Source organism: Otolemur garnettii, unplaced genomic scaffold (genome assembly GCF_000181295.1).
Source record: "Otolemur garnettii isolate 467f Iridium unplaced genomic scaffold, OtoGar3 scaffold00004, whole genome shotgun sequence".
NCBI classification, from domain to species: Eukaryota; Metazoa; Chordata; class Mammalia; order Primates; family Galagidae; genus Otolemur; species Otolemur garnettii.
The window spans coordinates 29,674,021-29,700,157 of NW_003852399.1; the positions used below are offsets into that span (position 1 = coordinate 29,674,021).

The 26,137-nt window shown below is 42.1% G+C and overlaps 1 protein-coding gene across 1 annotated transcript in view; it reads right to left on the minus strand.

Moving 5' to 3' along the window:
- Positions 1 to 7,185: 7,185 nt before the first annotated feature.
- Positions 7,186 to 26,137, minus strand: part of SDC2 (syndecan 2) — a 111,476-nt gene continuing 92,524 nt past the window's right edge. The window contains exons 2-5 of the mRNA XM_012810304.2: positions 24,474 to 24,585; positions 15,437 to 15,570; positions 10,776 to 10,911; positions 7,186 to 9,592 (exon numbers count right to left, since the gene is read on the minus strand). Of these exons, the coding sequence (XP_012665758.1) occupies positions 9,429 to 9,592; positions 10,776 to 10,911; positions 15,437 to 15,570; positions 24,474 to 24,585 (546 nt within the window). The 3' untranslated portion in view covers positions 7,186 to 9,428. The remainder of the gene's footprint in view (positions 9,593 to 10,775; positions 10,912 to 15,436; positions 15,571 to 24,473; positions 24,586 to 26,137) is intronic.

Consider the following 26,137-nt stretch of genomic DNA (forward strand, 5'->3'; position numbering starts at 1 on the left):
TGGCAGCTCTGATGAGGGGATAACAGCTGTTCAGAAGTATGGATAATTTATAAGTCAACTACTCCTATGTTAGCAACGCCTGCCAAGCCCTTCTCACGTTGTGAACATCACTCTGCGATACGCTCACTAGCAAGCCTTAGGGAGGTAAGGCATTTCAAGAAGCTGACCTCGGAATAGTTAAATGACTCTACTGAGGAACGTAGTCAGGTCCAGAACATCCGTCATGAGTTAAATATAAAAGCAATGTCAGAATAAAATGAAAATGAGTACACAAGACCCAGCAATATTGTCCCACAAACCACCAGCTTACGTGTAGGACTGTTAAACTGAGGTTTGGGATGGATGGGTGGATCCTCACTCATACAGCTGAGGTTTTCAGAAGGGACATGAGGATACAAACCACTTTGCCTATGGTTTGCTGAGGACTTGTTTCTCGGCACAAAAAAAAACAAATGTTTGAAGCTGAAAGAGAGTCCCAAGCTAGATTGCATTTAAGAGAGTACTGTAGTCCGGCAGGCCCCCAAATGTCATGTCAGCTTTCGAAGGCATTTCACAGTTGCTGTAACAGCACTGTTGGAGCGAAGCCAAGCAGCTTCAGAAGAAGCCTAGTCCCTTAGACATAGATGACACTGCCAAGAACAAAATAAAAAAGGGCCATTGCCTAGCTTGGCATCTGGGTCCTGCAGCTGCCAAATCATATCCATTAACCGTGCCAAAGTAATCCGTGGAGAAATTCCCGATGAGAGGCCCACTGGCCCAGCAAGCTAGAAAACTGCCTATGATCTAGGCGAGCAGTGGGTTCTAGTTCGCCAGTGTCTGCGGAGATTGCCAGACAACTTTAAGCAAGTCAGCAGAAGGATTTTAGGTCCTGTCTCTTGTTGATAAAATCGGTACTCTGTGTGTGACTGTGTGTGTGCGGTGGTGGTGGTGGTGGGGGAGGTGGGGTGGCATGGCCAGTCGGGGGAGTGAGAGGAGACAGAGAGAAGGAAATAGGAAGGGTGAAGAGAAGAAAGCCATTTCCTAATTTCTTTTCCTGGTGTGATGGGAAACTGAGATAGGGCGATTGAAATCTCACCCTGAAGGAAGAAAGGTCGTGCCTATTCAGCTGGGGGTCAGGGGAAGGGAAGCAAAGTAAAAACTCACAAAAGTTGGCCACGCCAGGCAGAAGCTCTTCTCCCACCTGCACATCTGCCTTGGGCTTTTCTTCCTTTCGGATTGTTGCAAGAAAACAGATGGCTGCAGAAGCCTGAATTTTAAATTTATGAATGGAAATTTCAACAGATGTTAGCAATCAAGATGGCATATAAGAATTTTTTTCATACCATGTTTACAGCCTAGCCTCCTTCACATAAATGGGAGAGGGGGTCATAAAAAGGGTAGTTTTTGATCTCAGGGACAGCCTGGATCCAGCATGGTGATTATGTGGCACAATGACGGAAATATTGAAAGAACAAAGGAAGAAAACACTAATCAGCTCCCGGTATAAATGCTAAATATTTATCTGCAAAATGCTAAAATGTACTTGCAAGAAAACCATCAGTTTATCAGAGTACTTTCTGTGGGTGAAGTTCAAGCTTGAGGTTTTAACAAGTATCTGTGGACACCTAGTTACTTGGATTCTGTTTACAGTTTTGACACAACATAGATTTTTTGTTTTGTTTTGCTTGGCTGAAGGTCTTAGACATATGGAGTCCTATCAAATTTCATAGAGAAAGCGAGTGGAAGGCTAGCAGCAGAGATCTGATGGTGCGTGCAGTGCTAGGAACTGGGCTGTGCACAGGGATGGCAAAATGAATCAGACTTGATCTAGGTCCTCAATACTCTTAGAGCACAAGACCAGAACAAAGTATAGATTAAAGATCGTAGGAATAAAGAGAAGGGAACCGGATGATGGTGCTTCCTGCTATCCTAAGAAGAGGGGAGGATTCTAGAGCTTTTAGCCATCTAGAAGAAGCAGAGTATTTGCTAACGAATCCTTTTTGTTATACTTTTAAAAAATGGGGAGGCCATGAAGTCTGGAGATATGGATCACATTATATTATTGGACACTGTAATATAATGTCAATAGCCAGTTATGTTACGTATTCACTGTGTTTCCAGGCTTTGAGGCTATCCTGGCTCTCCAGAATCTGATTACTTTCATCCACCATGATCATCTCTCTCCTCCAGTACTGCAGTAGCTTCACTAGTCTCCCTGTTTGCATTTCTGCCAACTTCTGCCATTCCCAATCAAGAAAGAGAGAGAGAGAGAACAATCAAAACAACAGTTCATACTTTATGTTATTAGTGACCAGGTGGAAGCAGATACTTTGACATAAGGTACTTACTAATTTGTTCAAAAATACACTCTCTGCTATGCTTCACGAGGATTTTCCTCCTTTGTGATGAAAGATCGTCTTCTGTGCTCAGCATCTGCCAACACAGCAAACCAGTGCTAAAAAGTGGATCTGGTAGTGGTTCATCCAAAAGACTTTGCTGGAAGGCAGACCCAGGGCCATCCTCTCTTATCTATCTAGTCTCCTCTTACCCACTGGTTTCACTTTCCACAGTTCAGTTACCTGCAGTCAGCTACTGTCCAAAAATGCTAAATAAGAAATTCTAGAAATAAACAATTCAAGGTCTTAAATTGCATACCATTCTGAGTGGAGTGATGAAACATTGTGCTGTCCTGTTCCATCCCACCCGGGAAGGGAACCCTTCCTTTGTCTGGCCTCTCCTACAATTCACATTGTAGATACCACCTGTCCTTAGTCACTTAGCAGCCACATGGGTTTTCAGACTCACTGTGGTGGTACTGCAGTGTCTGGGTTCAAGTAAGCCTTATTTTACGTCATAGTGGCCCCAACGTGCAAGAGTAGTGATGGCAAATTAGCCAGAGAGAAGCCGAGTGCCTCGTTTAAGTGAGAAAGGGAAAGTTTTCAACTTAATAAGGAAAGAAAAAAATATTCTGTGCTGTGGTTGCGAAGATCCATGGTAAGATTGAAATTGTGAAGAGTATTGTTAGAATTGTTCTTTTATTTTTTACAGTGCCCAATGTATAAATTAAACCTTATCATAGGTTATATATGTGGAGGGAAAAACACAGTACAAGGTCAAATAAAACGTAGAGATGAATCTCAAACTATTTGAGAAGCAAGAATTGCGATCCAGGGCACATACACAGACTGCGTGGTCAGTGGTACGCCCAAAGGACAAAGAGAAGGTGGGAAGTTTCATAAAAAAAGGAAAACATTATGTGTTGTTTTGAATTAAAGTTCACTGGCACTAGGAAAGTTTCAGGAGAGCTGGCAAGCTCTGGAGAGTGATGGTGGTGGGTAAAAGTAGTCTTAGAGTCACAGCTGGCTGTTTTGGTAGCTATTAGACAAAATTAGTTTCAGGTTACTGCAGGCGGGCTTGCAGGGAATTACCTTCTTGTAGTAACGTTATGTGCTCTGAGCACTTTTTCTCCCTGGCCCCTTGACTCTGACTTAGTTGTGTATGACAAGAATGATCCAATTTGTATGATCAACTTTCACACAGTCTAGGGTTCAGTATTTTCTATAGTTTCAGACATCCACTGGGAGTCTGGAATGGATGTCCCACAGGTAAGGTGGAACTACTGTACTTACCTCTGCAAATAACCTCATCTAGTCCCATGACTTTTAATACTAGCCCCATGCTGTTCACGCCTCTCTCATCAGGTGGGCCCAGGAAGGAAAACCCATGTCAGGCAGCACAATAGAGAAAATTTAATACTGGGGTCAGCTGGAAAGGTGTCAGAAAGCTGTAAGAGCAAACTGGGAAGGGTGAGAAAGCCCAGAGAACAGCCACATCAGGAAGTTGCTACTCTGCCTAGAGATAGAGAGACAAAGTATGAGTTAGGGATCGTGGGAGCTGAGCCCAGGGAGGAGGCCTGTCTGGGGGGACCCCACCCACAGGAGAGGTACGGTAATGCTAGAGAGGTATTAATGCTCCCATAGCAAAGAGAAGGGAAGCTACTCTGGCTTCTCCATTCCTCCTGACTGTGGTCTTTTGCCTTCCATTGGCCAAATTCTCTGAGGCCAGCTGGCAAGGAAGCTTGGGAAATGTGGTTTGCGCAGGTCAACCTTGCATACCCCTCTCCCTGGGTCAACCTGCACCCAAGCCATACGGAGCAGAGTGGGAAGAGCAGGGAATGAATGAGAGTGACAGGGCCAAGGATGGACTGCTCTAAATTAGCATCTCCACCTTGGACTTCTCTGAGCTCCAGGTGCTTACATTCAATTGCTCACCTGACACCTCCACTCAGGTATCTCACAGTCCTCTCTAACTTAACATGGCCCAACAAGGTCTCTTCATTGACCACCCAGATCTCCTTGTTATTCCTCTTGTCAGAACATGATTCACCCACGACTCAGCCAAAAATCTGGCTGCCATCTTCAATTCCTTTCTTTCCCTACTCACTACTTCTCCCAACCTTTTAGTAAAACCTGTTAATTCCGGCACCCCAAAGAGTTGCTCTCCTTCTCCACTATGGCCACCTTAGGCCAAGCCACCACCATTTCTCCTCTAGGCAACTATACAATGACCTTCTAAATGGACAGGCAACCCCCCATCCTGTAGTGTCCCTGTATAATGCATTGTTCAGGAGGTGAACTCTCCTGAAGACCTTGAGGGCAAGGGTAAGAAGCAAGACTTTAAGTGCTGCAAGAGCCATTTCATGGAAATACATTATTTTCTGAGACCAGGTCCTGCTCTGTCTCCAGGGCTAGAGTGCAATGGCATCATCATAGCTCACTACAACCTCAGACTCTGAGCTTGAGTGATCATCCTCCATCAGCCTCCCAAGTAGCTGAGGCTAACTGCGTGTCCCACAGCTCTCAGCTAATCTTTTTTTTTTTGTAGAGATGGGGTCTAGTCTTGAACTCCTGGCCTCAAATGATCCTTCTGCCTCAGCCTCTCAAAGTGCTAGGATTACAGGCATGAGCCACCACACCTGGCCTCATTTATCCCTTGATGAAATGAGCTTCCTTATAGAACACAAAATACTAATATCAGGGTACTCAAGTGGAAGCAAGACTAAGAGGGGATTACACATCATAGCCTTCTCTTCTATCTCTTCTTCCCCTTGGTTGCAGGTTATTGGTCTTCTCCTGTTCCTCTAATATGTCAAGCTTGTTCCCTCTTTAGGGCCTTCCCAAGCCTGAGATGCTTGCTCTGACTTAAGCACAACAGGCTCCACATCATTCAGGCCTTAAACCTCTTGGAAATCTTACGTGACCATAGAAATCATTGTTCACAAATATACCATCACTCTCCTTCTGGGCACAATGTAGACTGTGCTTTGTCATGTCCTGGATGTTTGCTGTGGCCATGTGACCTAAGTTGGCCAGTGAAGTATGAGTGGACGCTTTAGGAGCCATGTGCTTCACCCCTCTTCATTCTCCCATTGTGACTGCCAGTATTACAGACAATGGCTCTCCCATCTGCCTGAGCCCTAGAGGATGACAACTACCCAGAGCACTTTGAGACTGTTACTACAGCACACCTATTCCATCCGGGCTGTTAACAGCCCTCAGTCCTCACATCAGCCTGTATGGTGTCCACTATGGAAATTACCACCAGCTGATAAAATTTCCACTCATTAGTTTCATTTGATTTTGTCCCACTGTGTGTTCATACAAGTTCAGGAAAGTGCCATGTGAAGAGGAGTCTTTGTCTTATTGTCTTATGTAATTCTCCATGACATCTCCCTCTTCTTGAGGAGTGTCCAGTGCATAGTCAGTAGGCAAGTATTTGTCGACTGAATTTCTGATAGCTTGAACATACAACTATTTGTTTCTTGAATGCCATTTTGCCAACAAAACTGGAATAAATGCATCTTATGCTCAGTATGTCTGAAACACCAAAGCCTAAAGCTTCACTGTTATTTGTGGGTTGGATCCGCAGCTTGGGTTACACCCTTCCAGCTCTTCACAGGAAACCGAGTCTCTCCCAAAGCTGCCACGATTCCATGGTCAGAAAAAGCCCAACTAAACAGCATACACAGCAGATAAACAAAAAGAAATCAAACCTTACAATCTTAAATCTTAAGAGTGAAGTCACCCAGAGTTAGGAGACAGAGTGGGGCAAAAATCATTTTTATACGGCTTTTACCACTAAAAGATGCTCCACCCATTTTTAAGTTTTCTATGCCAGCTAAATATAATTCCCCCAAATGGCCAGGTCTCAAATTTTGTCATAAAATGCTACAACGTAAAAGAACCTTAGAGATCGCTCAATTCAGACTCCATTTGTTATAGGGCTCGATTAATTTTAAGAGGAAACCTCTTAGGGTCTCACTGTTGTCTGCCAAGAGCCTTACAACTTAGAAACTCCCATTAAAGATTGTACAGCTGAAGGCATTGCCTTTTTTGGTACTATCAAGTATGTTTAAAAATATGTTTTCTACCACCCTGTTACATAATTGTCATAAATCTATAAAGAAGACTCCACTTATTCAATTAACCCTGCATATTTTTAGGTTTTTACATTTGTTCCTCACTTTAAAATTTTCCTTCGGCTTTCAAAATGTCTCAGATATTAAAGAAATACGTTCCGTAAAACTATAAAGTTATTACTGTGCCCGTTCCTGTAGGAACAAACACCCTTTGTAGGACATATTCGTTCCTTTAGGGCCACCAAAGAAGGAATTATGTTATTTATTTAGCTTGCTCTTCTCGACCCTATACTAAACAGAATGCATGCTCAACAGGGGCATTCTAATTTGCAAAAATGTAAATTACCAAGTCACTATGTGAAACTGTCAACTTTTCACATTAGGAGATGGCAATTTCTACAATCTTATTTAACCTATATTTCATGTTATTAACCAAGTTCTAAACCTGAAGTTCAGGTACTATGCACTTGCAGCTAAAACTTAAAACAAAAGCCCAGAGCTCATCCCAGTTCCCCCTATATGCTGAAAACCGGAAAGTCTGAATACTGCCAAGTCTTTCAAACACAAAGCTATATTCACACAAGGGAACTCACTTACATGTGGTTAAGAAAACAGGAGCTTTTCACATTGGCTTTAATATTTATACAAGTAGTTGGTATTTTACCAAAACTTCCCTGAACTCAGTAATCATTACTACCACTTTTTATAGTATTATTTACTGCATCTTAAAAATAAAATAAGCAGAAAATATACAGTTGAAGAAAACTGGATGCCAGTCTATACAATGATTTACTTTCGGCATGACAGACTTTATTTTGGCACTTTAACAAATATTTTGCTTTACAGCAGTGACAAAATATTTGCCAGAATATTTTTCTTTTCCTGGCACGGATATTCCAAGCAGTTGTTATTCTATGAATTGAATTTCACTCTGCTTTGCACAGTTAGAGGCATACCCACTACATTCTTAACCTCTGTAATTGAGGGACATAGTGTGGCTTTAAAAGGTGCTATCATTTCCTTTTAATCACTCTAAAGTGGATTGATTCTATAAGTGATGGGGCAGGCTTTTGAGAATTAAGGCCATTAAGAATTTAAGTAAACACTGTTCTAAGTGTTGCTTAAAAAAATATTTTTTTAAAATGAATTCTGTGGCAATTCCAGGGAATGTTGTCTAAAGGAAAAGAGTCATACTTTATTAAAAGTAAATTACACGTTGAAAAAGTTGCTGGTTTTGCTGTCTTCCTTCTACTTTGGCAGCTCGCAGTTTAAAACAAAACTAACAATAAAATAGAAAATGGAAACGTTCAATAAAGCAAATACCAGCTAGATACCCTCATGCCTCTGCCTCGTCCTCAGGTATCACTCTTTCCAGCCACTTCAGGCCTAAGCAGTGAGGCCCTCAATTTAACACACACAGCCTCCCTGCCCCTCCCTCCTTCCCCATAGTGTGACCTATCGTATCCCATCTATTAGTTCAGCATCAGGCAAGATTTGGGGCCCGATTTCAAAGGTAAAACCATCTATAGGTCTAAGCCTTAGATACTGACTTTAGGAAAGCCCCCTTCCGATCTTTGTAATTTATAGTTTTAAAAGTTATTTGCAAAAGCAGGCATCTGTCTCAATATTGCCATCAGCTATCCTATAAAGGTTGCAAACTCTGAAATTCCCTGGCTGCCTTCCAAAATCTATATCCAGACACACACAGGATGATACAGTCAGATTTCCTCTGGCCAATTCAGAAGTGAGTCTGGTAATAAACAGCCTCATCGACTTGCTCTTTGGTCTTGATTTACAGACACTGTGGAATACTTAGAAATCAAACCCATGTCATCCTTGAGAGCAGACGGTCGTTAGCCAAGGAGATGTACATTTGATCGAAAATGTACAAAATTTATAACAGTGACATTTTCAATATTAGGCCACATGATTTATTCAGTAGTTTTTATGTTCCCAAATTACAATTTATGTCTATTCATAAGACTACAAAAGTTACCATTAGAATTGTCTGTGCTTATAAAATACCAACTTTTTTTAAACTGTTATATATACTCATTAACACCAGTCTGCGACAAGATACATATAATCATAGGCACTTCAAAGGCTTAAAAAGACGTTTACAACTTAAATGCATTTTTAAGAACAAAAACTGACTTTTCTTTACCCCTACTCGTACCTTCAAATTGCAAGAAATTAACAAATACAGTGGCCAAAGGAATCTGCAGCAACTTCTTAGAATACTGTTAGCATCTTTGGGTTTGCTGAGGCTTGTCAATAACTCACATCAAATCCTCTGAAAAGAAGATCTGATTAGATAGATATGACTAAACAGTTTTGTAGTAATAATCCAATTTTACACATTAATTTGCTGTTGCAAATCTGCCCAAAGCTACAGGTAATGAAAAATAAAGCAAGTGTAAAATGGATAGTCTGACACTTAAAAACTTATACAAAGTGGAGGTTAAAGTTTACATATTTGAAAATCACATATACACTAAATTACCCTTATCTGGATTATCCCAAGGACAAATTGCACCATGACAGCTACAAAAGGCAGAGGGTTTGTTTTTGTTTTTAAGGGCACAAGAGGGGAGGGCAGAGGAGAAGAGGGAGACAACAGATAAATTAACAAAGTAAGACCAGCTTGGTAAGGTCAATCAGAGACACGCCGACACGACTGAAACGGCTTTCACCTTCAAACCATCGGATAAAAACAATCATTTCGGATTTGTGCATAAAAGTTTAAACCAATTCCATGAACATCGAGGGTTTTCATAACATAATATTTTGCCACTGCTATTCACAGAACACTGCAGATGTTAAATTGTAATTTTATGTTGTTCTAAAGAAATACATGAAAAGTTTTAAATACAATGGAATTTTTATCATTAAAGTGCCAGAATGGCTCTTTAATGAAAAAACAAAAAACAAAAAACAAAACAAAAAAAAACAAAGATCTTCATTATTCTACGCAAAAGCTTTATTTTGAAAAGTTCAGTGATCTCATAAATAGAGACACTAAGTCAGAGTTTTACGCATAAAACTCCTTAGTAGGCGCCTTCTGATAAGCAGCACTGGATGGTTTGCGTTCTCCAAGGTCATAGCTCCCTTCATCCTTCTTCCTCATACGGTACACCAACAGCAGGATAAGGAAAATCGCAAAGAGAAAGCCAATAACTCCGCCAGCAATGACAGCTGAAACACACCAAAGAGAAGATAGCTTTAGAAGAGATTCAAAGGTTGCAGAAGTGCGCTTTGTCAAGCCCCATCTATTTATGCTTTTATAAAGGGCTTAATTTGAAAATGCCAATTAAAAAAAAAAAGAAAACTGGATTCAATGGAGCAACCAGGTAATTATGCAAATCTGACATTCCTCGGAAAGTACAATACTTTCTTTGATTGTATTAATAATATCACTCAAAAGCCTCAGTAAGAAAAATCTGGCTGAGACCTCAACTAATTCCATACTTTGAAACCACTTCTGTCTTTTCAGGACTCACATTTCAAATTCTAATCTTCTAATTGCTTTTTCAATAAAAACACAAAACATGATAGAACTGAGTTAAATTTTGTAAGAGTAAATATATAAAAAAAAATCATGCCAAATTTCTTTCCAATCTTGAATTTGAGACTATACTTTGAAAGATTAGGTGTTCTTAACTCTTACAAATCCTCCCCTTTAAAAATCCAATTAGCATTTCAGGTAAGTTGAAAATTACTGCTTTGGGAAGGGGGAGAGGGAGGGGAGGGGAGGGGAGGGAAGAGAATGGGTGGAGGGAGAGTGATTGGTGGGACCACACCTATGGTCCATCTCACAAGGGTACATGTGAATCTTTCTAAATGTAGAATATAAATGTCTTAACACAATAACTAAGAAAATGCCATGAAGGCATTTGGAAGAAATGCCAGTTTGGTGAAAATATTTCAAATTGTATATAAAACCAGCACACTGTACCCCATGACTGCATTAATGTACACAGCTATGATTTAATAAAAAAAAAGAAAAGAAAAGAAAATTACTGCTTTGGGCAGTACTGGTGTGAACTGCCCTCCCTCTAAAGAACTTTTCCTTCCCTTAAGTTTAAGTCGAAATCAGGGATGACTGATTAATCTTCATGCCACCATCTCCCTGTGCCCAGCCGTTCTGGACCAATTCAGATTCCAACTTCCCTCTTCTAAGCTGCCAGTGGCTGGCGGTAACTTGAAGGAACTGGCAAAAAATAAAGATATGTGCCTAATTTCTTGCTTCTCACTCTGGAACAAAGGGTCTCAAGACTGTTTCAGTAAGATGGTGACAGTAAGCTTTGCTACGCCTCTATCACTGAGACTAACAGAGGCCTATTGAAGCATCCTCCCTGACACCCACCCAGCTACTGACCTGCTAGGACTTCTGTTCGTTTAAACAGATTGTCTGAGTGTTTCTCAGTATATACATTTGTATCCTCTTCAGATCGGTTCTTTTTCCTTTCTGAGTCAGGGGGGTGAACTTTCTCCTTATCAATTTCCTCAGGTGACTGTTACAGGGGGAAAAAGGAAAGATTACTTTTTAAAAAATGTGCTGGGAAGAAAAAGTAACACAAGAGTATATCACAAAGTTCTTTCTTTTCAAAGAAAGGAGCTAAGGAAGTCATCGGAAAAATCATTGTGTGTGAAGTTTATACCAATAAGTGAGTTACATGATGGACCCATGTTGTTCCCGGTTTTAACAACTGTCACATCATCAGGCAAGATGGATAGACAGTTCACAGCCATGCTGGTGACGTGGCTCGGCTGTCTTCTAGGACATTTCATAACGTCTCTGCTTTCTCACCACTCTTTTGAGTTCAGGTCACCGTCTCCATCCCAACACTCCAACCCAACAGCATTACCCCAGTTCTCCTCACTCCTTCATCTCTTTGTTGCTCAAGGCACTGTGATGACAGTTCCCTTTCAAGGGATTCTCTCGTGTCCAACAGGGCTCTTCCTGCCCCCGCTCTGTGGGGAGCAGTCCCCCAGCCTTGCTCCATAATGCGTCTCTCCACTTAACCTTGCATCTTCAGTGAACCCTGGACTGGGATGTCAGGTTCCTCCCTGGGGTTTTTATTTCCACAGTTTCATTCAGGTCATTAGCACATCACACCCAAGTTGCTGCACCCGTCTCAGAACTACACGCCTTGGGTAGTTTCCAGTCACCACTTACTCTCCAGCGACAACCCTGAGAGGCCATTTCCCCAGCCTCCTCATTACCAAAACTGATTCTTAACATCTGTGCCTTTTTCATGCAGTTCTCATAACCCTAGTACACATTTCTCACTTCTTTCACTGTTCATTTGTCCTTAATAAGGCCTCTCTGACTCTTTACCTCGCTAAAACCCCAGAACTCTGTACCACCTACTACACCAACACAGAAATTATCTGCTGCCTAACATTCAGTACCAACAATGGCCATCTGGTGTGAATCCCTTAAGGTAACAGTGAAATCTGAAAATGTGCATCACCTGAAAGCCTTTTTTTAAAAAAAAGGCTCCATTGCCTGGAGATACTGTTACAACTGGTCTAGGGTGAGGAAGCCGACACTGATTTTTATGGTTCTTTATTTAAAGTTTTCCAGACAATCAATGATTTAAGAACCAAGGGGCTAGAGAAGTTCAGCTCAAGTAACTTGTCCTTTCTCTACCAGGCTGACCACCTTATTGGCCAACACTATTGATGGAAAACACTGTCAACTCCATTAGGCTGCAGACAACAATCCCTTTCACTCTACTGCTCTTCCTGAGAGCATCCAACCATCTTCGTTAGGACTCTAGAGAGTCTAATAGGCCACAGCCCAGTAAAGCAACTGGCTGCTTTCTGAAGGCCAGCTTTCATCCAAAATGGTGGCCTGCTACTGAAGTTTAGATGGTTAAAGGACAAAAGAAGACCTCAACTCCTTGGGATGCCTTAACCACCCTCATTTCTAAAAAGAATTATATCAGGTGGATCCACTTGAACTCCATGGTACGTGGATCAATGGGTCCTTCTCTCTGACCAGACCACTCAACTTCCACTCAAAATGGTATGTAATAAAGTATAATAAAGTGTGACTCTTTCCCAAGCCACAAGAAATCCTGTACTGCCTAAACCTTAACCTGCCATGATTTTAAGAAAGCAGAGGCCACACAGCAATGACTTCCCTGTTGCACCATATGCACCCCAAATTTCACCTTTCTCCATGTGACTGAGATAGAAGAAAATATGAAAAGTCTTCCAGGTATTCATGTTTCAAAGCAGAAGAGAGAAGCTCACTGGCAGCATTTTGCCTGAGTTTTCTCCATCCTCCCTGTGGAAAGCCCATTACTAACTGGCCGTCTGTACAAGGACAGACAGCTCAAGAGTTCAGAGAATGGATCAGCTGGGTTCTAACCTAGGAACCTTCCCACAGCTCATTAGCACCGCTCTGCTGTGAGAGCTTAGGACGGGGAAGAAAAATCTCAAATAGGCCAACACTCAGGTTTATAACTAGGGAAAGATGTAACAACTTCTGGTGGACATGAGCGGGACACAAGTAGCTACTGTATTATTAGACTTAATCCCCATCATCTTTGCCCCATTAACATTACTAAGCTCAAAGATTCACCTGGGGGTTCTTGAGTCTAGTCATTTAAGAGAGTTGACCTCTTCATTTCCCTCTGACTCAGCCTCTTATCCAGCAGGCAGAAAGAAGCGTGCATGCCAGGGACCTGAGAGTGTGGAGACAGGTCTCCCCAGAACTGAAGCTGCCCGACACTTAGAGGTGCACAGGCCTTCAGCTGCTCTAGATGGAACATTCATTTTTATTTTTCTTACTTTTACATGTGCATATTAGGTTTCCACTTCATTCATTTTTTAAATTGAAAAATTTTATTATTTGGAAGCAGATGCTTGACTAAGAAGGCAGCATTCCCCATCATGGAACTAATCTGAATGGCCTTAACTGTTGTATTATAGGTGTATATAAGCGCAAAATGAAGTCACACAAAGGGAGCATGAGTGATTGAATAAGGCCAACGGAAGATCTGTCACAGCCATGTCTAGTTATTGGATGCCTTGGAAATGGAATGGATTATGAGCAATGCTCTGCTTAAACAAGTAACTCTGTTTTTTATTTAATTTTAGTCACAAATTTACAAGAAACTAGATGAATATCTATAATAGTGACATTAATGCCACTGTGAGACTCATTCAAAAGCAAAATCTACGCTAATGGTATCCTAAAGGCAATGTTTAATTCAGCTACACCACATAAACTACAAATGGAAATTTTAATTGCTATTATTATTCATTACCAATACTATCATTATCGGTGCCTATGACAACATTCAACACATAATGAATAGTGCTCAGTAAATCTCCTATGAATAATTTTTTTTTATTATTACTACATTGAACACAAATGATAGAAATATAAACATTAGTTAGAATGCTTTGGGATCCTTAATTTCTAAACTTATTTGCCAAATGTCTCTTTTTAAAAACATCTTGATCTGATGCAATTACTTCCTTAAGGTCAATTAAAAAAAACCTTCCACCGGTTTTCAACCCACGGTTATCAACAAACCAGAACTCTACATCAAATTAGGTTTTACTTAGGATATGCTCTATCACTAAAAGCCAAAACTCATCCAGGAGAGTTTCTTGCCTCAAGCTAGTGAATCCTAATGGTCACTGACTACAGGAGATTCAGTCGGAAGAAGTGGTCTGATAAAAATGTGGTAAAAGCAAAATGCATCTTTCCATGGCCATGCTAGATAACGGTGCCACACAGACTCTGATGTGTTCAGCCATCCTTCCATCAAATACACCTGCTGCTTCTCATTTCTCCCCTTCTCCTGTCTGTCATTCATTGAACTTCTCCATGAATGGAACAGGGTCCACGCATGGAGCCAGCACATTCAAGGAATGCCTCCCTCACAGGGCCTCTCCTTGCCCCACAGGGCCTCTCCTTGCCCCTGCCCCACAGGGCCTCTCCAATGCCTCAAGATGGCTTGAGAAGTCCATCTGCCACTAACAGTAATGAACCCTTCTTACTCCTACAGAGAACATTCCATTTGGGAGGGGGCTTGACCGCCTGGCTGCTTCACACCTGTAGAGACCCATCAAACTGCTGCCGCATACGCTGGGAGGACAGGGAAAGGTGGAGGAACAAAGGCAGTCTGGTAAGGGCAGGAAAAGCTCCCTTGCATTCCCAGTGGCAGATGCCGCAGGCACTACTTGTCCTCATTTGGGAAGTGGCTTGGTCTTTTCTGTGCCACCAAACTGACTTAGCGTTTACAGACTGCTCACGAGGTCTCAGGTGCTACACTACAGGCTTCACGTTTAATCTTAATGACCCATAAGAAATGGGCTCAGAAGCTAAGAAACTTGACTGAATCTAGGATTTGAAACTTAGTCCTTCTCTGGACTTTAATATACATTCTCCAACTTCAGTGGTCTCCCCATCAGCAATGGTCAGCTAACTGCAGTATTAACACGACCCCAATCATGAGCTCATAGTTTTAATGAGCTGGCAGCTTTGCTCTGCTCTAAGGCCAAAGACCTTATTTTTAATAAGTCGGCTCTCAAAAACAAAGTTGTACAGATGTACCCAGTTCATCATTATCGCTGAAAGAGGTCAAGGTTTACCTACTTCTGAGCATAGGTTTAAGGAGACCCTGAGAAATGACTTACTAAAACTACCACCATCTCTAGACGCGACCTGCAGTCTTCTCATTCCATGAGGTGTTTCAGCATGTGTAAAGTTCACAATGGTTTAAACTCAGAGCATTTTCAATAAAGAAAAAAAAAACACTCCACGTTCTTGCCTTAAGCCAAATAAACAATGCGTTGCTTCTTCCGAAGTTGCTTAAGAAGGGAGCTGGGTAAAAAATCATAGATAAGCTAAGCCTGTGAGTAAATGCCGAAATGAAGGAAGGAACAGCCCTTCACTACAATGTAAGAAAAAGACCAGTTATCCTTACGCAGTTTTAACCGGGGCCTCTTAACAGGACTGTCGCGCGCTATCTAAAGAGAGGAGCATTTACGATGACCTGAATGCAGACGCACCTTCGTCTGAGCAGGCATCTTGTTCTGTACATTCAGTGTTACGGTTTCCACTTTTGGAGCAGCACTAGTGAACGGTATCTTTGGAAGTGGTCGAGATGTTGTCAGCTCTGGACTCTCTACGTTCTCATCACCTCCTGGAAAAATAAGCAGAGATGAGCTGAGCATGTGACTCACGACACAGATTCCTCCATCACCAGGCAACACTGTCTAATGTCGATGCTGACGGAGCCACGTCCTTTCAAAGCGCCACCTCCTTAAGACTCCAGCGCAAACCGTCCTGCGGTCTTCCTGCAATAAAGAAGTCATTTCAAAGGGGACCTGTGGGTAGCCTGGCTATTTTTTTCTGTAATATTATTCTAAATATCCTCAAGCAGCCCTTCTTTCACTTACATGCTCAGTGTCTCCTGCTTGACAAGATTTATTCCTGTCTACACAGAAACATGCTCCATTTCCCATTTTAGGAACACAACAAAACAAAATACAAAAAAGGAAAACTCTCTCACAGCAGAGTCCTTCCTTATCGCACGCGAGCACCTGCCTCTCTCCCTGATTTATAGGCAGATTTTCCAGTGGGGGTGGATGCCCACCAGCTCCTGTCCTCGCCATCCTCTCCTCTCCGTGCTCCACTCCCTCCTCCACTCCCGCCAGGCACATTTTCCCCATCATCAGACGACTGACACTGCTTTGTCAGTCTCCAATGCCTCCACATCGCTGTACCCGATGGCATTTTTTCAGAGTCACCCTCCTCCAGTGGAACTTCCTAGCAACGCTGGATACAGTCAATGGCCATCTCCTTCTTGGCATACCCTGTTTATCCAGGCTACAGTTAACCATCTAAGTACAGACGATACCTACACTTTTACCAGCCCACTCAAAGTAAGGCCCACATAGCCAATGGCCTGGTGATTGCACGGGAGTGACGCAGAGGTAGGTGCAATACACTTGTCCAACAGAGCTCAGAATCCCGCCCCGTTGCCCCACAAACCTGGTCTTCTCCCATGTTATCTCACAGGGACTGGAAACCTTCTTATTTTTTGAGACAGAGTCTCACTCTGTTGCCCTTGGTTGAGTGCTGTGGCATCACAGTTCACAGCAACCTCAAACTCTTGGGCTTAAGCGATTTTCTAGCCTTAGCCTCCCAAGTAGCTGGGACGACAGGTGTCTGCCACAACAGCCCAGCTACTTTGTTGTTGTTGTTGTCATTGTTACTTAGCAGGCATGGGCCGGGTTCAAACCCACCAGCCTGCCAGCACCCTAACCAGTGAGTTTCAGACCGAACCCTCCATTTCTATGTGGCAGAACTCTGACTTCCGCTTCCTTACCTCTATGTCAAATCTACTGAGGTCACCTAGTCTTGTCAATTTTACCTTCTAAATCTCTCTCCACTCTAATCCTCCCCACAGCTCCAGGGCTACCACTGTAACCTAAGCCACTGGGACCTTTCCATGAACCACTGGACTTGCCTTCTTCCTAACAGACCCCTTTCAGTCTAGCCCACTGTCCACACACTGTCTAAAAGGCAATTTTTAAAACTCTTACGATGGCCCCCCACTTCTCTTGGGATAAATATTAATGCCTCAACCCAGCCTTGTGTGGTCAGCCCCGGCCTAACCTCAGCTTCCTCCAGCATCGTTTTCTCTGTTGCTTGTCATGCTCCAGCCATGGCTTCCTGATCCTTCTGCAGGAGTCCTCACCTGACTAATTCCTATTTCTCTCCCACCCCTGCCATCTTGGGGAAGACCTTCCCTCTATATTAGGTCAGAGTCCTCTGTTAAATGATTTTTATTGTTCCAATTTTTTTAAGAGATAGAGTCTCATTGTGTTCCCCAGGCTAGAGTGCAGTGGTTATTTGCACGTTCAGTCTTAGCACACACTGCAACCTCAAACTCCTGGACTCAAGCAATCCTCCTGCCTCAGCCTCCTAAGTAGCTGTTAAATGGTTTCTAGCACCACCCTTCTTACACTAGTTACATGTATTACAGATTTGTAAACTGGAAACCCCTAGGCCAAGAGACTGCATCTGTTTTGCTCCCAGAGGGCCTACTATAGCATCTGAGACATAATAGGCTCTGATCTGCTATTTGTTCAGTAAGTAACTTGCCACCTGGGCAATTTCTTTTTCCTTTTCACCCGGAACAGCATTTGAAAATTTCTGACATTCAAATGTGACATTCCTTTCCACTGACTTTTTACCTGGGCACTTTTTTTTTCCCCTTTTACCAGAAAAACATTTGAGAATTTCTGACATCCAAAAACAACATTCTTTTTAAGTCGATCATTTGTCAAATTTGTAACAACTCAAACTCAAACTCTGTAACTCAATCTAACCTGCTTCCTCAGACAAGAATGAACAAATACCCCCAGATTCCATAAACAAAAGAGTGTGGGTATTTTCCAGAGAATTATATGAATTTTATAAGCAGTTCAGAAAGTAAGAGGTAACGTGCTGGAAACAGCACAATGGCCGTGGCTCAGGTTTGTATGTTTGTTCTTAAGGTGAATTAGTATGTAAGTTAGAACAGGTACTTTTGTCTGTTACCTGTAAGGGCCTCTGTTTGAAAGTGTGACTTGTACATAAGTTAGAAGTTTGTAACTCGGAGACTGCCTGTATATCAATTGTATACACACATCCTCTCTATCACAGTAAAGAAACAGCAGGGTAGAGTGGAATAAATACAGGCTCGGTAGCCAGCCAACCTCATACTAGTTCTGATTTATAGCTTTGCAATCTTGGGCAAGTGACACTTTAGACATTAAAGTTTCATCTTTACTAAAATGGGGATAATAATGACTAGAAGAGCAGGTATGTCACATATGTGTATATGAATACATCTCTCCCAGAAATGACATATAAAGCATTCTGTATATATCAATTGCTACACAAACATGGGTCATTGATGATGATAGTTCCAGAAGCATAATGTTCTCTTTACATCAGCCTACCTGATTATGCATCAGTGTCTTTTTCATTTTTATATATACATGTGATTATTAGGTTTCCACTTTTTGCCTTCACAGAATTAAAAAGGCTTAAAATTTAACAACAATAACAATGTTTAAGATAAGGACTAGAAACAAAAACCTCCTAAAGAATGAATGAAGATAAATACATTCAGAAAAGAAATCAGATGATTGCTGCAACGAAGTATTAAGCAATAATAATAATAGTAATGCAAAGAAAGTAACATTCACATTGTCAAATAAGAGTATGTCTCTTACAGAATGCTTTGACTCTGAGGTTCGGTATGGAGTCATCAATTAACTTATTATTTTTTTCCCAAAGTCTCAAACAATAAACAACTAATATAAATAAAAATAAAAGATAATTTCAGAAAACAGATCATGCCAAATCTTATAGACAATAGAAAAAGAAGAATTATGCATCAATGTTTTACATATAACATGCTTTATTTGTACCTACAATTAATCATTTTCTCACAAAGAATAAAACTGCAATGAGAAATGAAAATTTTCCATCAAGGGCTTTCAAGACCCCCTTATTTCACAAGAGTTACCAATATGAGTCATCAAATAAGGCTGGGGAGAATTGGTGAGAGAGGGCAGTTTATAAAGCAGTAAAGCCCCTCAAGCTAGTGCTTAGTAAGTTAGAGACCAATATCTGCCTCAGGTAGCTCTGTGTTCATTATCTGTATTAAAAAGATTAACCCTCTTGCCCAAACCAGAAGCCTAATTCTCTCTCCTAGTCCCTGACTTTCAGCTCTTATGTTCCTTCTGTTGAAACACATCACCCAAAGCCTGTTTCCACCTGGGGATCTCCTCCTTATATTATCATGTCCAGCATCAATGCTATGCCCTCTCTGGAGCCTTCGTTAATCTATCTCTCTGTTCCCACTGGTCAACGCATCGCCTCTTCCTTAAAAAATAATATTTTCTTCTACTTACAGTATGATCTGAATGTTGGTGTCCAACAATGCAGTAGTATTAAAACCTAACCCCCAATGTAATAATATTTAGAAGGGCTTTCTGGATGTGATTAGGTCATGAGGGTGGAACACTCATGAATGGAATTAATGTCCTTATAAAAGTGGCTTGAGACAGTCTGTTTACTCCCTCCACCACACAAGGACACTGCAGGAAGGCACCCTCTACGAGTCACACACCCAGACACTGAGTCTGCTGGTGCCCCAAGTTTTAACTTTCAAGCCTTCAGAACTGAGACTAATAACTTTATGCAGTTTATAAATCACCCAGTCTAACATATATTGTTATAGCAGCCAAAATGGATTAGGACAACTTAAAAAAGAATACATATTTTCCTTAAAAAAACAAAACAAAACACATTTCCATGAATGAAATTTGGAAACACAAAATTACACAGAGGCATAGATAGAATGATCCCACCACCATTTACTAATGTGTTCCCAGAATGGTACTTTTCCCTCATGTAATGAGTGGTTAATAAATATTTGTTTAAAGAACAAATATCCTCTGTATCTTCTCATCTTCTAAAGAATTTTTCATTTTTGACACAACACTTCCACTCTTCAAGAACTCTTTTGTGCTTTCAGAATGTTCCTTTTTTATAGTATCCTGTTCTTGTTCCACTATTAAAACATCTTCTTTTCTCTCTATTTATTAACAATAACTTTTTCTGTAAATCTTCTTCCAATTTTGGATTTGGGGGAGGTCACTCTCTTTCATTTACAAGTTTTTTTTTTTCTGTTTTTTCAGAATATTATAGGAGTACACGTTTTGGTTATATAATTTGCCTTTGTACACACTGAGTCAAAGTTATAAGTGTGCCCTTCACCCAGATAGTGTGCATTGTACCTGTTAGGTGTGAATATGTCCACCCCCCCCACCTGCTTGATTTTTGTTGAGTTTACTCCCATATGTACATGTAAGTGATGATTGATTAGTTCCAAATTGGTACTGAGTACATACAGTATTTGTTTTTCCACTCTTACAATACTTTACTTAGAAGAATGGTCTCTAGTTCCATCCACATTGTTAGAAAAGATATTAGAGATCACCACCACTCTTTTCCCTACTACAGCCAAGGACACAATCAATACCACAACTAGACAACCTCCAGAATGGGAGAAAATATTTGCATGCTATACATCTAATAAAGGGATGGCAACCAGAAACTACAAAGAACTCAAGCAGGTTAACAAGAAAAATAAATAAATAAATAAATAAACCCTTAAAAAGTGTGCATAAGACATGGGCAGAAACTTTTCAAATGAAGATATACCAACAGCCAACAAACACATGACAAAATGCTCCATGTCTCTAATCATCCAGGAAATGCAAATCAAAACCACAAGGAGGTATCACCACCTAACTCCAGTGAGAACAGCTCTTATCAAAAAGTCCCCAAACAGCAAGTTGTTGGCTTAGATGTGGAGACAATGGAATACTGTTAGTGGGACTGCAAATTATACAACCTCTATGGAAAGAAGTATGGAAATACCACCAAGAAGTAAAAGTAGACCTACCATTTGATCCAGCAATCCCACTACTAGTGGAAGAAGAGACATTTTACAAAAATGACACTTGCAATTTGAATGTTTACAGCAGTACAATTCATAATTTGTAAAGATGTGGAAACAACCCAAGTGCCTATCAATTCATGAATGGATTTAGTCAGGTATTGGAAGGTAGCTATGTTCAGTCACCAAAGGCCTCTATTGAATTCTTAAATTTTTATTGTATAGAACTTTCCTGTGTCATGCCACATGGTGTTACAATCATGACTGGTCATGTCTACATTTCTCTCATTTCTCTTAGTCTTGTGAGGACAGGGATAGGGACCAAGTCTTTCTCATCTCTGTCCCAAAGACATGGTATAGTATAGAGCAGACAGTAAACGCCTATGGAGGTTTTCGTGTGCTAATGGCTCCCTCGAGCTGCATATATAACATGGCCTCATCTCCTCAGCTAGGAAGGCCCCCTAGGCCTTTAGCCATTCTCCTCCAGGCCATTTGTTTTGCTCCTGGTGGCCTGGTATGAGTTAGGACAGACGGTACATTAGCCAAAAAGTTGAGGTGTTTCCAGCAAGGCCTCAATTCTACAATGGGGTTTCACGACACAGGGGCACCACCATAAAGGACTGGAAGAAAACACACTCTCAGGCCCAGTTCCCTGTTCCCATCCCAGCTACATTACTTTCTAATAGTGTGACTTGAGGCACATTACTTATTCTCTCTGTGCCTCAGGTTTTTTCATGTGAAAAATGAAAGTATTAATATCTATTCTGCCTTACAAGGTTGTCAGGAGGACTGGAACAGTGCCTGACACACAGTAAGTGGTTCACAAATTTTAGTTAAAAAGTACTGATAACTTTACTTGGAAAAACAACATCCTCCATTCAGCACCGGTGGTTTCAAAATTAAGAATGATGCTGGTGGAGCCTGTAGATCAAGCTGCTAAGGCACCAGCCATATATACCAGAGCTGGTGGGTTTGAATCCAGCCTGGGCCTGCCAAACAACAATGACAACTACAATGAAAAAATAGCTGGGCGTTGTGGCGGGCGTCTGTAGTCCTAGCTACTTGGGAGGCTGAGGCAAGAGCTTCACTTAAGCCCAGGAGTTGGAGGTTTCTGTGAGCTGTGATACCAGGACACTCTACCCAGGGCAATAGCTTGATGCTCTGTCTCAAAAAAAAAAAAAAAAAAAAAAGAATGATGCTAGTCTACTTTTCACAGAAGTGATCCATTCATGACTAGACAGATCAGATGGCCGAAGCAAAGTGAGCCCATGTTTAAGCCTTAGCATGATCCATCTGATAGGGGGTTCGGGATTTCATTGATTTTTTTGTTTTCTATTGTGAGACAGAGTCTCACTCTGTGCCCCAGGTAGAGCGCTAGGGCATCATAGCTCACAGCAACCTCAAAGGGTTCAAGTGATGTTCTTGCCTCAGCCTCCGAGTAGCTGGACTACAACACCTGCCATAACACCTGGCTAGTTTTGCTATTTTTAGTAGAGATGGGGTCTTGCTTTTGCTCAGGCTGGTCTCAAGCAATCCACCTGCCTCAGCCTCTCAGAACTACAGGTGTGAGCCACTGCACCAGTCCCAATTATGGTCAGCAGCTGACCCACTCCAACCCTCTTCCTCTGCCCTGGAAAGATAAACGCAGGGCAGCAGGAGTGTGTATCTGTTTTAAAGTAAACTGAAGGGCAATCTTGGCAGAAGTCAGAAAAATGACTTGAACAACCTCTACAGAGCTCTAACAATTCTTGGATTCTAAGATCTGTAAAATGGGGGCAAAAAATGTCCATATTTATTGCTTCCTGGGACATTTTGAAGACGACGGTTACAAAGCACTTTTGAGGTGCTAAAAAGAAAAAAGAGGTGCCATGAGTGAAAGATATTTATAGAGCTGTGGGCTAGGAGAACAACTCCTTTCACACTCATTCTGCGTGTGTGATAGCTATCACTCTCCCAAGAATAACTAAAGTTATTTTTACATTAGAATTGCATTGTAGCTCATAGTTACTAGGTCAGCCAGCACCTCTCCTTGTCTTTGTCAGACTTGCTATTTTCCAACTTAAAATATTCCCTTTAATATGGCTAGAGCTCAACCAAAGATACAACTGATTTTAATTTGTTCTGGGTAATTCTGAAGCCCAGGCCAGTCTGTCAGACATCTACATTTAGCATAACTTTTTACCATCTTTGAATCTATAATAAAAACTCTAAGTAAGAAAGGTCTGGATAAGACTTCCCTAGCAGGCTGCTGGCCACAGATCCCTGACTTGACCATTAATTAAACATGTGAACAAGCTCTTCCTTTCCCTTGGCTTCTTGAGGGCCGTTTCTAGCACAGATGAACATTTGCCAGGTGTGGTAGACTACAAATGTGGCTAGAATCCTTTACCCCTCCTTGTATCCACAGCCCCTGCAATGTGACTTCATAGCTCCTTCCATTAAGAGGTGGAGTCTGTTCTGGCCTTCTGACTTGTTTTGACTAATGAATTGTGATAGACGTGATACTGCATCAAGTTCTAAGCCTCAGCTCCAAGAGGCTTTGCACACTACTACTTGCTATCTTAGGATCTGTGCCTTCTACTGAGGATGAAAAGCTGTATGGACCAGAGCCACGTCTGCTTAGCTACCTCAGAGATAGGAGAATCCAAAGGCTGCATCCCCAACCTGCAGCAGCCCACTGCCATGCGAGGGAGCCCAGAGCCCAGCCTAAGTTGAAAACCTACAGAATAAAGATTTAAGAGACTGTTGCTTTGTGCTTCTAGGTTTGGGGTTGGTTTGTTATGCGGAATTACAGAGGTGATAGGTAACTAATATGCCAAGCCCACTGGGCCTGTCACTATGAAATCACTTTAGTTGGCTAACTACTGCATCTTCCCTCCTACTTTTGAGCAACACACTAGGATTAAAAAAGTATGCAACTTCTTAGTCTCTTCTCTAATCTTAGGGTAGGTGGTTTTAAGGGACTTCTTTAAGGGTGGTTTCCATGACATCACTCTAAAAGTCTTTTTTTTTTTTTTTTTTTGAGAAAGAGCCTCAAGCTGTCCCCCTGGGTAGAGTGCTGTGGCATTGCAGCTCACAGCAACCTCCTACTCCTGGGCTCAAGCGAGTCTCCTGCCTCCGCCTCCCAAGTAGCTGGGACCACAGGCGCCCGCCACAACGCCCGGCTATTTTTTGTTGGTTGCAGCCATCATTGTTGTTTGGCGGGTCCGGGCTGGGGATTCGAACCCGTCACCTTAGGTGTACGTGGCTGGCGCCTTAGCCGGTTGAGCTATAGGCGCCGAGCCTGAAAGTCTTAATAATGAAGTTGATGTATCACTCTAAGAGCTTTAAGATGTGACAACTCCTTGGACACCTCACAATGACTCTATGTGGTAAGGCCTACTCTTACTTCAGATTTTATAAATTAGGAAACTGAGGCCCAACAAAAGTTCCTAAGATCTCTTGGCTTCAGTGGTTCAGAGCTAGAATCCGAACCCACGTACTTTGACTCCAAAGATCACACTCCCAGCCATCGTGCAGCCTGCCTGTGTGTGCACATGCGTGGGGAATTGAGTCCAGTGTTCAGGAGCAGCCAACCTTACCTGAGCCAGATGCAGAAGCATAGTCATCATCGTCAATAGGATACACTCCCGAAGCTTCTTCAATGGAGCTGTTGTCAAGGTACATGTCTTTATCAGATGTCAGCTCTGCTCTCTGAGAAAGGAAAAAAGAAGGGACTCAGGATGAGAGATGAAGGAGCATGCTTGTTTACTTTACTGCGCAGGTATACACCACAGTGATAAGCCCTCCCTCTCTGCCACTCTTCTGAATCCCCATTTCTGGCCACAGTCATCCTCAGGACGCCATGACAACCGGCATTAAACCAAGGGCTGACCCCAGACTGATGCCCCCAAAAGGAAGCCTGTGTAACTTAAACCAGTAGAATGCAGACACACCTAAGCACCTATCTTGGGCTTATTTCGTTACATTTCACTGAACTTGTTTCAGCTGTCCCAACATTATTCAAAGGCAGCCATGGAAGGCATTCTCTTTGTCACAAAGTCACTCTTACTGGAAAGACTACAAAACACTTAAGACTTTCTTGGGGACATATACAAAGGTATTACCGGGCTCAGGCTAAAAATCAACCAGGGATCCATCAGGGCCCAACAAATGCTTGCAGGCCTGGCTGGCCTTAGAGCTTCATCACTGGAGACGAATGTTCCACAGGCCACAGGCCACACAGGGCTGTGCTGATGCCAGGCACAGAGCCCCATGAGCAGTGCCCACAAGGCTCACCCGTTGTGGGCAAAGCCCATGGCCTGCCTGCTTCTGGGCTCACTGGCTTAGCAGAGCCTTAATGACAAATACAGATAAACCCACATGAGCACATTCTTTTTATGTTACTGGCGCTTGGTAATAGAGAATCACACGCTTTAGTATGGAGAGGGATCAGTCACTAAGTATACCAGTTCCACAGCTTCTTAGCTCTTCATTAGGAGTTTAGAATTAAAACTCATCTTAATCCTGCCAAAAAAGGAACTTGCATGCACTGGAGATAAAGGTACAAGGTTTTTTTAAAAATGGTTTTAGTAAATTGATACTTTACCACCAGAGCCCAGAAACAAAGCAGACGGGCAGCTTCTAAACAATGTTTATGTGTGGAAACAGGCGACATTCATTCTCATCCATTTTTAAAAATCAAATTAAATGTTCCTAACAGAAATTATAAAACACGTTTCCCTTACTACATTGGCTTTCATTAGATTCCCGTTTAAAACAAACCTTTCTGTTCCAGCAGTCACCGTGATTGAACCTTTCTCCCGGATAGGCAGGTCCCACCCTCCATAACAGTACCACTTTATTTTCTCAAGTTTCAGCAGCCAGCTAGCTAGCAAGGCTGAAGTATTTTAAACCTGAGTCCACATTCTCCATCAGGCCTCAGTGCCAATGACAGAGAAGTTTGGGAATTTGTTTCATTTGAGCTACCATGTCAGCAGACTCTGAGGGCTGAAACCTTAGGAACTGGTGTTCCAATGTCCTGGCTTCCAGGCATCGAGTGACCACCCTGAGCCCAGAGTATGCTGGGATTTTTCTGCTAGAACAGTCAGAGCTTAACTCTGTGATCTGAGGCTGTCCTGCCTCACTCTTGCTTCACCATTCCAGACTGGAATTCTGAAAGGCTGCAGACCGTGTCAGGAGCCCTGGTTCCACAGCTCTGTCATCGCTCTGAGAGTGCGGCCTCCCTCTCCCCATCACAGTGCCT